The sequence below is a fragment of the Mastacembelus armatus genome, chromosome 6 (genome assembly GCF_900324485.2).
Source record: "Mastacembelus armatus chromosome 6, fMasArm1.2, whole genome shotgun sequence".
Lineage (NCBI taxonomy): Eukaryota > Metazoa > Chordata > Actinopteri > Synbranchiformes > Mastacembelidae > Mastacembelus > Mastacembelus armatus.
In genome coordinates, this window is record NC_046638.1 from 3,039,205 (window position 1) to 3,051,774 (window position 12,570).

Sequence of the window (12,570 nt, forward strand, 5' to 3'; positions counted from 1 at the left end):
ACATTATTGGCTCTATCGGTTTTTTTTTTTTTTTACTCCGAGCTGGAGATTATTGGCCTGCAGCTTTTTTTAAGACCTGACCCTTACTGTACCATTCACACACTTTGCTCAGACTGAGTTTCTGGACTCATTAGATAGTTTCATATGATGTGGCTCTAAATAGCGGAGCGGTATGATTGTGAAATTGGCCATATCGAACCTGGGCTGATTTTCACTGACAAATAAGTGAGATCTAGCCTGTAATATGAGAAAAGGTGTTGTTAGATCTGTAACAGCTCTTTAATATTGTTTCTGATTCCTCGGGCAATCCCTACAATCTTAAAAATGCTTTTTCCATAAACTAACCTGACTTTACAGACATGCACAGGAACCCTGATCACATGGCCCAGGAGATGTTGGCTGTGTGCTCTTTGGCCTTCATGCGTAGCACAGCGATGCTGGATGAGCGCCTCTCAAACTCAGGTTTGGTCTCAAAGGCGTGGTGACCGTTGGCAGCAGGCGTGAGGAGGGAGTCCGCACTGAAGAAGTTGTTAAGGGAGACGTGACCGAACTGGTTCTGCTGATTAGGGAACGCCACGTAGCCGTGATCGGTGGCACTTGAGGCCGAGCGAGGGGAGTGCGAGTAGGACGTGACGCAGGGCGGGGAGCCTCGGGGCAGCATGCAGGATGAGACCACAGAGCCACCGGCAGCAGGGCTGGGCCACAGGTTGTTGGGGATCTGTTAGATGAAAGAAAGTGTTTAGATGTGTCAAGGCAGCCAGAAAAATCTACGAGAAATTATTCTTTTTAATTTCTTGAATAAATTATCATTGACAAAGATGTACACACACACACACACACACACACACACACACACACACACACACACACACACACAGGATTTATAGATATCAGACACTTAAAACAGCATGAACCACTGATCAACACTGTGTTGATGTAGGGCAGAGAGACATTTAAGCACGGCACGCTGCATAAAAGTAAAAATGACAAATGTGGGAAATAAACATAAACAACATAAAAAAGCTTATAGCTACAGATTTAAAAATGATGTAGTCAGACTTTTTCAAGGACATGCTGTACTTGCAAGGCTGATTTTTTAAAAACAGAATATTAATTGTTTGAATAAGTAGCTGTCAGTGTCTTCCATACACAGTGAAAACACTTTTTATTACATTTTCCTGAACATGATTTTTTTTTTTTTAATACTTTGACAGCCACAAATTACATTTCATTCATCTCCATTGTATTGAGGTGAAGACTGAAATCTAAGAAACAGACATATTAACACTTGAGCAGAGAAAAATAATCTGCATGCAAGTGAGAAGATTTTTTTAAATTAAACCAGTAACTATTATTACCTGAAGTCTCACCTGAACACGTGTGAATCCAAACATGATTTTACATAGATTGAATATTTTTGTAATGTATCATAGAAGTGTCTGATGGCATTTTATTGGACAGTCAGAAACCAGACAAAGCACAGAGGAAGTATGGGCCCATCCGGTCGGCTTCAGTCGACTAAACTCTTATTTGTCTTTAACATAAAACATAAAACATTCATTTAGTCTGGGACAGTTGGTTTGATTTAATCAATCTGAGAAGACAAGCCCAAACTGTAAATGGTATATGAACAACATGCAAATTCATTTGCTCCTGAATTGTCAAAATGAAGTCACTAAAATGTGCTGCAGCTTCTTCACTACAGAATAAACCCTAAGACACATTTCAAGAAAAATAAAAACACCAAATTTGTCCTAGAACATATTTAGAAAATTTAGAAAACTGCAGAAACACAAAGACTGAACCAGATGCCCAGGACAACGCCTTTCTGACAGGGCACAGCGAAATAACACAGGCCAGAGCGTAAAAGAGTAAAAGTCGACTTTGATGGTTATATAAACTTCCTTTATGGCTCAGAAATGTGGTTGTAGTATGCGAGTTTTCACGGTGCCTTTCTGACAACATCCACCTCAGTCTTTGCCCCTTACAGCGACAACAACGGTCAAAATCTGGTCAACGAAAACCACAAAAATGCAGCCCACATCCACGGTGTTAGAGGAGATAAAACACCCACTGCCAACACAGACACATGCAGGAAGGTCCATTTAATGAGAGTAATCTGAATCAGCTGGGAGAAAGGGCACGGCTGGTATCCAGGGGTATCTATCAGAAACATGTGTGAAGAAAATACAAAATACAAGACAGTCCAACAGATTTCTGACCTGGTCGTGGGCCAGAGCATAGCAAAGCTATGACTCTGCCTTCAAATGCTTTTATTTCAATTCTTCCTGGTTGAATTCAACAAACAAGCTGTTTGTTGCCTCAGAGAAGCTGCTGCCTGCATGTTTCCACCTCAGATAAAGGGCTGAACAACACTCGGAGGGCTAATCTCAGTCCCACAGCACAGACTGACAATGTGCGTCTCCTCTCACCTCATCTTGTACCTGACCTTTGTCCAAACTGCAAGATAAATGTTCAGCTAACAGGAAATCTGATATAAGCCATTAATTCAGCCATGACACGGCACAGAGTCTAATCAGCGTTCAGGCTCTTATCTGAAGATGGGTTTCATAATAAGTGATGAATTATGGAGCCGTGACAGCTCACACTGATTTATACTATTTGTTGTGACTCACATAGATTGTACCATAGAGATCAGAGGCCTGCATCCTACTCATACAGCGTGTTTCTGACAAATAGCTTTAAATTCCCCACAGTGACAGTTACAGCAAAAACTTTAACTGTAAGAAAAAAAAAGCACAGGACTTGCCTGTGTGTAGCTGTCGGTCCTGGGTAAAACTGATAAATCATATGTGGCTGCAAAATGGGTTTTAGCCTGCTGGATCTGTCCGTAGCGCTCTCTTTTCCTCCACTTCGCCCTTCTGTTCTGAAACCACACCTTATTGGGAGAAAACAGGACAAAATCATTGTAACTTTTTATTTTCCCCAACACTTAAATGGCATCTGTCTGAAATAATAGTTTGTTTTTTTTTAACAGCCCAAAATAAATTCAATATTTCTGCAGTGCTAAAGTAAAAAATAAAAGCGTGTGTTCAACTGACAATTGTATTGTAATACACAGATTTTTGTGGTACATTTATGATGGACTCCAGTTTTTACGCACTTGCGACATTTCACTTCACGTTTGTTTTCATCCCCATAAAGTTGACGTTTCCTAATTTTATCGTTTCTTTTCTCCAAAAATGAAACCTGTAGAAATAAGAGTGTGGTGATAAACTACCTGCACTCTGGCCTCTGTTAATTCCGTCCTCATGGCAAGCTGTTCCCTCACATAAACATCTGGATAGTGAGTTTTCTGAAACACTTTCTCCAGCTCCTCCAGCTGCGCGCTGGTGAAGGTTGTCCGGTGTCGCCTCTTCTTGCTGCTGGACACGTTACTGTCGCACTTGTCTCCCATGTCGTCTAAATCCGTTTTCTCCTGCCCGGTTGTCACCGGGGACGCACGCAGAGTGCAACAACTGTCCATTGACCTGCCGAGGTCCGAGTGCAAAGTGTCGTCATCTGTTTTTGGCACACCGTAACTGGCTAGAATGAACAAGTGATTCAATTAATAGTAATGAAGTATCCAAGCTGCCATGACAATACACTGTAGCCGCAACGTCAGACATTAAAATATAAAAAATATTTTTTGTCAAATGTATTTTATTGTGTAAAATGTACATTTATTTAACCTAAATTACTCACTGGCCTTCTTGGCACTGTCAAAATTAATATACAGCTTTGGTTCTGTTGCTACGTATGAAATATAATGTGTGCAAACTACTTTTTTAACACTAACAAATAATTTAGAAATACACATGTGGCGAAAAAAACAACATAATAATCACAAAAACCTGCATCTTAACAGCCCTGGCCTGACTGAGCGCCATCAATAAAACATTTGCAACGTTTTGGACAGAAAATTAAGTGATTGGATGTTAAATTTCCTTAAATTTAACATAATTCCTTAAATTATTAATATACATATATATAATTATTATTGGTTTCTCAACTCGCACACAGTTGCAGACCAATAACTTTAAAACTGCAGCTCTGATGCACAAAAAGTCAAGGATCCAAAAGTTGAAAAGTTTTTACGCACCGTTTTGTTCTCCGCAGGGCGAGGAGCGGTGCTCGCCGCTCTGAAGCCCGAAGGCCTGCACACATTTTGGAGAAGACTTGGTGAAGTACTGCGCGCTGTCCAGGCTCTCCATAACTTGGTCCATGTAGTAATCGCCGGCCTTCATCGCTTGGCTCTTCAAGGCAAACTTATCCTCCATATACTCCATCATCTTACCCGAAACCTGCTCACGTTAATCAAATGCCACCATAGGAAAGAAACCAATGGACCGATGCGTTGTACAGCAATAATTCGCTCTGTCTTGAAGGCACAACGTCTTTATAGCCCAAAGAGAAAGATCCTTAGAGACCCCCTCCCCTCTGAATATAAAACAGCAAACCAGCTCCTCCCACGCCCCGAATCCAAACCAAACAGCAGTTTAAAGTGAGTTTAAACCCACGACGACTCAGAGGAAACAATCAAAACTGACTTTAATTTATAACATGTTTAGACATCCAAAATGAGGCAATAATTTCTCTACAGCGACAAGACCCGACTGAAAATGGGATTTAATCTCTGAATAGTCCAGAAGTGTCGCCGCTCGTTTCGTTCTTGGGCAGTTTAATCTGTGACACCAAAATAAATGAAGGCAAAATGCTACAAAATTTACTTTAGACGCACAGAAAAATGTTTCCTTAATTTTACTTTATTTTAAGAGTCATTCTATGTCCAGAAAACGTTTCTATCCTAGTTTGGATATTTAATAAGTCCTGAACCCTAAACATCGGGCTGCAGTGTAAAGAGTCTGTGGCACTTATTTAAAAAGCAAATACATTTTGGCTTTTTATAAGAAAAACTGGGACAGAAAACGCGTTTTGTTTTTGTTACCAAAATGAAGTAAAAAAAAACAAGGCTCCAAGTGAATGTCCTGAGAAATGACATTAGTATCACACAGTGTGATTGTTAGAAACACTTGCGCCATAGAAAATAAAAAAGCTTTTAATTAGAGGAATTTAAAAAGCCTGACATTAAGGACGGAAATATAAAATGTGCATCTATTTTTCGTTCGAATCCAGCAGGACTTCAACTAAGGTTTGTTGAACCGAATATTTTGGTTTTAAAATGTTTTTTTTTTCTTCTCTTTATTTAATGTACCCACATATATCAGGTTAGTGCAGCTCTATAAAATTGCGTTTGCATTTTGGATCAGACTGATACGGGTTTGTTAGAGAACAACACTTATGAAACATGTTATTTATTAGGTTGTGACAGAAGCTTTAAACCTGTAACATCACTGTTAAAACAAACCCACAGCCTTTAGTTAAAATCTGAAATATGACAATTTATCCTTTTTAGAAATATAAAAATAAGATTTATATTTGACATTCAAAAGTCACATAAACGAAGCTGTGACCTTTTCTTGTTTGAATCGATGAGCAAACATCCTAATGCAGCAAAGTTGGACTTTTAGCAGACACAGGTTTTCAAAAAGGACGAGGAATCACGGAGGAATTATGTTACCACAAACCAAAGCCTATACCACCTCCACATCTCCAGCCAGTCACACCACCTGCCATGCACACCATGCATAGCTTTGGTTCGCACTGGGGTCAGTGGCAGTGTCCTGGGGCTGCACGGTGCCACAGGAGAAAAAATAAAAATAAATAAAATTGCTCTAAAGTAGCAGGGGGGCGTCTTAATGGTCTTCTAAGATGACCTTGCACGCCGGCTCACGCCGAGGACAAAATGCGAAAAGTTCACAGTGATTTGGTTGGTCTTTGGCTGGAAATTCCTGCCACGCTGCAGGTTTGTAAAGTTGGAGGGCTTGGTCACCTTCAGACTAACTCTGCTTCAGCCAACATGTCATATAGAAGAGACCTGGAAAGACCAGCAGCTTCACTTTTCATGAAAACACACAGTGCCAGCTTGTTAGAACATTATGCAGCACTCATCATGGTCAAATATGATTGAGCTGAACTAATTATCATTCAGTTCAGTCTTAATGTGACTAAACATATTCCAACACAACCAAACAACAAAAGGCCTAAAAGGCCAAAATGTGCCACTTCAGAAGGCAGAGCATGACATCATGGTGCCCAAGGCCTTTCTTGGATTCTAATTCAATCTAGTGAAATGTCTTAAAACTTTGGCTAGCCATGAAACATAAAAACAAGCAGAGTTTATTTTCGCCAAAAGCACACATTTCGTGGAGCTTATGAATGTCATTTGAGTCTGCAGAACATTTGGCTCTTAAAGCTGAAAATCAAAAAGTGAAAGCAGTGCATTCGTGCTTTTAACGTTTGTTTTCATTTTGTTTGTTTGCCTTTTGTTTTTCCAGGAGTCAGGCATTACTGAACACTGACAAACGTCAGCTCAGTCACTTAAGTAAGTCATCTGGGTTCATGTTGACATGTAACACAGGTCACCTGTGACTGAAACGGGATCAAACAGCCACAAAGCCTGGCCAGACTAAATCCAGATGCTGTGATACAATGCTAAAGCAAATTGTAACGATACTACAAAATAATACAAAGATTCTTCTCGTGACCACTTCGATAGTTCAAAGGTGCGTCGCAGATTCAATATCGATAGAAATGAAGCAACAATTGAGAAAGACGAGATGATCCCACTCAGGTACAATACACACGTCCATTGGCATTAAAATGTACATGTCAGATTCAGGCTGAACCAAAACACAAATCTAAAAAACAGCAAGTCTGTCTGGTTTTACTTTAAATTATTCATTTAAAAGATCAAATTAACCAAAATAACATTTATCAAGAGATGGACAAACACAAAGTATCCTTTAACAGCTGAAGTATTGATTTGTTTTACTTTTATTCCAGTAGCAAGAAGAAAATGCTGGTTATTGTGTAAACAGATTTTGGAGCGCTTTCTGCACTAGAAGGGATAAAATAATTCATGTTTTCTCATAACCTCAGCTGTCACTGCAGCCTAAAAATATCAAGCACTTAATATGTGAAAAAAGTCCTGACCTATCTTCATCTGAATGATATTATAATCCAGCAGTTGTGATTCATGTAATAAATAGTTTTACTGAGACTTTCACTGAGGCCCAGTGCAGAATACTTTCTGCTTGTTTGAGTTTATTCCCAATTTCTTTATAAGTTGGCTTCACATTTCTAGCAGGGCAAGCACATTCCTCAGTTTATATCCATTTCCTTTACTTTGGCTAAGGAAGCTGGTTAATTGTGTCACAGCGCAGAAAAATAAGAAAATGCCAGCTCTTTATCAGCAAATGTAAGATTTAAAGTTAATATGAAGTATTTCCAGACTTTATTGCTAAATAGTTATCACTAATTCTGTGTTTAAATGAATTCCCTCTAAACTTAATCATTTTATTGTCCTTTTTAGGATTGAATATCCACTTATAATAAAGAGCATAAAGAGCCTGAATCAGATTTTCAAATCAGCTCTACCACTTCTGTAACCACATGCTGCCTGCGTATGTATTGTAGTTTATCTACTGTGTGTCCTGCATATTTTAATACTAGAGATACTGTTCTCATCACATTTTACCTCAGTGTCTTCAATATTTTTTTGCACTAGCGTGACCAAGACAAACTCCTGCACATTTAATGGATAGTACAAGTCACAAACTTGATGTTCGCTGTGATTAACTACACAACTACACAAAGTTTCACTTACAAACATATGGAAAGAAATAGGCACCAGTGTCTGCCTAGAAATGTTTATAAAAGATGTCCAAAAAATCTAAAACTATACAGCATGCACTCAAACTGGTCAGCAAAAATTTGCAGTACATATAATTTGTAGATAAAATGTATAAACACTCTTGTGATCCTTTAATGATTTTGAGTGATGTGGATACAAAAGCCGTCTCTGCCAGACTTCATCTAACAACATTTTCTGAGTTGAGGTCAGGCTGCCAGCACAGTCTGGGCTGAAAGGGACATTATCTTATTTAAATGTGCGCCAGAGCAGTCATTTCACCGGGCAATGAATTTTGGATGCCCTAGGTTACATATAATTTACCCATAACCCAAAAGTAAACAAATCTCGGGATGATGGTTTAACAACATAATTTCAGAAGCAGAAGTTATAGAGAATTTCTGTCAAACAAAATAACATTTGTCACGAGATGTACATATACAGCACTTTATGTCACCTGTCCGACAATATTGTATGTTTAACCAAACTCTGCAGTAACACAGCTGTATAATGACAGTTTGACGACAAAGAAACACCCTACTGGTGTCCCCCCATGGCCCTGACAAGTCAGTGTCTCCCTAAAGGCGGATAGTGCTCTGGGGATTCATGACAGCCCCCAAGTGGGCAGGAACACCACATCTCTGGCATACGCCTCTCTCCAAGACAAAAATCCTGGTCAGCTCATGTACAGTCAAAACAGATATGTGTAAATGAAAGATAGTAGGAAAAATAAACAGAGACATGTATTTCCTGCCAAGGAGCTACTCTGCAACTCAACTATTTGTTTTGACATTCATTAAGTTATCATTTCCAGGCAGCAGACCAGCAAGAAACCTCCAAGCCTCAGGTTCACTGCCTCCGGTAGGGTAGTGTTTGTGGACGGATTCCTTAGCTCTCCAAATTCAACAGACAGACAAGGCCATTATGATCTGCAGGTGAAAACAAAGAAAACAGTATTCTAAATCTAACACCAATGTTTGTGCTGAGCTCATAAAAGCTGTAATTTTGAGCCCATTGTTGATGAGCAGGAGCAAAATAGATTCAAAATCTGGAGGAACGACACTTACATTTGTAGACAAGTGGAAAATTTCCAGTGTATTTAACTGAAGAGAATAAAATAAGTGCCAAAACAATATATCACAAGTATTATATGTTTAGGTTCTTATTTCCTCCCTCCATCTACATATCACGCAAGTTAAAAGATTTGTGACTTCTCTCCATGTGTTTTGCTGCTGGTTGGCTGTGATTACGTTCAGTGATACTTGAGCAGAAGCAACATAATGGAACAGCCTAAGGATATTTGGGCTGGGCCAGGTCCTATTGGTCTTAATTAATTTTAGGAGAAGAAGCCTGGGTGTCCAGCTGAGTTCAAAAAGAACAGCTGCAGGTTGATTCCGCACAAAAGAGCATTAAAGAACAGAATTAAATCTGCAAAGATGAATTTTATATCTTAAGACATTAAAGTTGTGCTATAAAATGTATTAAAAAAATATCTGACTAATGCAGTGTCATGGTTTTTAGAAGAGTTTGTGTCTTACTTGTGCACTTTGTCCCTCTTCCTGCCGCCTCCCCAGCCGCCACTCAACTGGACAGGGTTGTCTCGAAAGGAGATGCGCTCTTTTTTTGACGGAGCAGACGCGACTCGCTTTGGAGATAAAACCTCTTTTCCTAGAGATGAAGTAGAAGACGTGTCAGCATTTCACACAGTGTAAAATCAAATCAAATAACAGATTTCAAATAGCAATCCATGAGTTATCTCTTAATCATCCAAACATCTTTGGTGGTACACACTGTTGCCTGTATGACCTGACACTGGACTCAAAGGAAGTACTGTGGGGTTCTTGTTAATACATTTCAAAGCCATATCTGATGCTTTTCAGTTTTATAGCAGTAGATAATATAATCAATGCCATAAAACAGGTTTCTTTACTTTCTACTTGTCAGAATAAAAGTATATCAAACTTCAGTTTGGAGATGAAGTGTGTCAGTTGACTCAAGAAAACACTATATCAAACCTTAAAATATAGAGTGTGGCAACAGGGCTCGTGAGCACGTTTCATGCATGTGTGCTCCACCTCCCATGAGTGTTTGTGTGCTGTATCAGAGGCCCTTACATTTCACCTGGGGACCAGTACAAAGCTTTAACACACAAAACAAAGGCAGTGCTTCTAACAGGAATGATGCATTCCACGTGTAGAGCCCAGGCCCAGGGTCTCCATGGCTGCCCCACACAGGGAGCCAAACAGCGGGCAAGACTCTAGAGGAGGTGGGGAGCCTGGGACACAGCTCCAAATAGCTGCACAGCTGGCACGTTGTATAGATTATCCCTCCACTCAAAATTCATACCCAAACCTTTCTAGATTTTGATTTTACGCATGTCTGTAGTGTAACACTGTGCTTTTCCTCTTCTCATGGTTTGTGTAATGTAGTTAAAAGATAAACCACCACAGGCTTTTTTTTTTCAGAAACTTCAGTCTGACTTTGGTGGCTGAATTTCATTTATTAAAGACTTTTGTCCAATTATCTGTTCTAAGTCAAAAACATACTTCCAAAACCTGATGCACATGTTTGTAATTTTAATGCAAGTTCTGCTATTAAATATACACAGATAAACAAATGGCCACACATTTGACCAGACCGCTGTGACCAAATAAATTGTTTTCCATCATTTTACTCCTATTAGAGCTGATCAGCAGACAGCACTGAGGAAGCAGATATGCAACCTAAATGGTTTCCCCTGCACGCTTAATGAAAATATTTTCTGAGCCTCGAAACGCATTTTATGGCACTGTCCCAACAAGCGGTGAGTATCATATTGCCATAGGTTATAGAGTAGATTATGGAGTATTTATGCAGGTTTTACTGCAATAACAAACTAAGTGATCCCTCTAACTTAAAACCTTCCCTTTGATGTTTGTACTGTATGTCACTTCAGAAGGAAAATGATATACAGCTTTTTTTTTTTTTTTTGGACTGACACTCTCCGTGTTGCTTCAATAACGCTCTACTGAGTCAGCATTCAAGAGCGCCTGTTTCCTCGAATGTGATAAGCTTGTGATGATGTACCAGGAGAACATTAGATGCCCTTCCCAAGTTTATGAAATATCTAATTGGCCTTTTGAGAAATGCTCTTTCCTTACACACACATTCATATTTCAATTTGGTGTTTAAATGGTGTTTTCATCAGCGCAGACAGAAAGGCTTTCCTTCTCCCAGCCATACTCCAGAGGAGAACAACAGACTGCCTTTTTAGCATGACAACACTCACTCCTGCTGCACCTCGTGGATATCATTTTGAAATCATCATCGGAATCCAATTTGACTTCGTTAACATGGACAGGGCTCTCCTTCATTTGAATTTCTGGGCTTGTTTAAAATGGTCATTTGCTGTAAGTAGCATCTTTGTCACTCAAACTCCTGAGCCCCACGTCTCCTGACAGAAGGGCCAGTCATTCTTCACTGAAAGGACTGATTTTTTTTCCTTTCTACTCGTTTCCTCTCAGAGAAGAAATTCACGGCACTCTGTCCCCAGCCCGACCCTGTGGCTCCCCTCCCTCGCCTCCCACAGCAGCCGACCGGTGGACTCAGACTGGGCTGAATAAGCAGCTGCCTTTATCCCGGGCTCTACGCACTCAGGTCTGTGTGACCCGAGACCCTTGGGTGCAAGTGTGCAAACGCTGACATCTGTGAGTGCATGTACTAAATGTACATGCACTGTATATACACATGTGCACACACATATGCACACAGGCTTCTCATATGTTACAGCACTCTGTTATTCCTTAGATCTGAACATGAAACTACTCAATAAATCTGTGAAACTATGTGATAATAGTGATACCAATAAATATACTTTGCATATTTACTCTCATTTTATTTTTTTTTAAGTTTAAAATTCCCAGTATTGTGGTGATAGAAGAAATGGCTGTGAAATTCACAAGACTCACTTGCATGACCCAAAGAGTTTCTGCGAAGATAACTGTTCTGTCTGCAAGGCTGGACAGCTAAACTGCTGTTGGCCCACAGTCCACTGGAGTGATGTCGCCCTGGGTCAGCCTGCACATACCGCACAAAGAAACACACACACACACACAAATGAGGCCCAACACGACACATCTCACACACCCAGCCCAGCATTCTGAAAAACACAACCAGTGGCTCTGCAGTCTGAACATATCTATGAAACAGGAGGAAGGGGGTGGCTCCTCTTGCCAGGGACCATAACTCAAACTGCTCTATAACAGCACAGGGAGACCTACGGTTTCTAACTTCAAAGACCTCACCAGCATCAGTTTCGTTCTCAGGTTCAGGCAAACCTTCTACAAAGCGACACTGGGATTTCTAAGAGTGAAATGAAGAAATTGCAGCCAGTTGATCCAATTGAAAGTGTCACTGTGGAGCTAAATGTCAGAGACCCACCCCCCCTTCCCTCTTTTAAATTGAAACTTATGAGACAGGCTCCAGTTGAGGAAGTGTACAGCATGAGACATGACTGCGCAGTGAATGTAAATACTGCATACCTTCACATACATACAAACTGGCCCCCAGAAATGAATGAACTGCAGGGGGAAACGGGAGGGGACTGTACTCACCACAAGCTGCACTCTGCCTCCATTCAGAATGTCTGAGCTTATCTCTGGCAAGAAATGCTCGCTGAGGATAAGAGAAAAATATTTAGGCTATTAGTTCTCTGCGAATTTTGAATCAATTCATGGTTTTCCCCTCTCCAATTGTTTGCGATTACCTCTGACATATCTTAAAATAAACAGAGATGCCAAGGATGATAATTTTAATGTCTATTTGTTCAGTGGGACAAG

General features: G+C 40.1%; 2 protein-coding genes across 3 annotated transcripts in view; both read right to left on the reverse strand.

Moving 5' to 3' along the window:
* Positions 1 to 376: 376 nt before the first annotated feature.
* On the reverse strand, positions 377 to 4,298 carry alx1 (ALX homeobox 1). Its single transcript, XM_026312140.1, has 4 exons — positions 4,103 to 4,298; positions 3,242 to 3,546; positions 2,771 to 2,899; positions 377 to 718 (listed from the first exon to the last, which is right to left on the reverse strand). The coding sequence occupies exons 1-4, from the start codon at positions 4,290 to 4,292 to the stop codon at positions 377 to 379; spliced, it is 966 nt and encodes a 321-aa protein (XP_026167925.1). The 5' UTR covers positions 4,293 to 4,298.
* A 3,605-nt stretch (positions 4,299 to 7,903) lies between these two features.
* lrriq1 (leucine-rich repeats and IQ motif containing 1) overlaps positions 7,904 to 12,570 on the reverse strand; it is a 29,445-nt gene continuing 24,778 nt past the window's right edge. Inside the window, exons 24-27 of one of the 2 annotated variants that reach the window (XM_026311681.1) lie at positions 12,346 to 12,406; positions 11,701 to 11,809; positions 9,292 to 9,421; positions 7,904 to 8,682 (exon numbers count right to left, since the gene is read on the reverse strand). In XM_026311681.1, coding sequence (XP_026167466.1) covers positions 8,676 to 8,682; positions 9,292 to 9,421; positions 11,701 to 11,809; positions 12,346 to 12,406 — 307 coding nt within the window. In that variant the 3' untranslated portion in view covers positions 7,904 to 8,675. Of the gene's footprint in view, positions 8,683 to 9,287; positions 9,422 to 11,700; positions 11,810 to 12,345; positions 12,407 to 12,570 lie in introns of those variants that run through there. The other variant, XM_026311682.1, reaches the window with a different exon arrangement.

What these genes read in the sequence shown, in the direction of transcription:
- alx1 (XM_026312140.1), bottom strand. Translation starts at nt 4,292, where the DNA reads ATGATGGAGTATATGGAGGATAAGTTTGCCTTGAAGAGCCAAGCGATG. An exon ending in GCCCTGCGGAGAACAAAACG is followed by an intron (nt 3,547 to 4,102) that starts GTGCGTAAAAAC and finishes TGTTCATTCTAG; the next exon opens with CCAGTTACGGTGTGCCAAAA. An exon ending in GGACCGACAGCTACACACAG is followed by an intron (nt 719 to 2,770) that starts GCAAGTCCTGTG and finishes TTCATCTAACAG; the next exon opens with ATCCCCAACAACCTGTGGCC.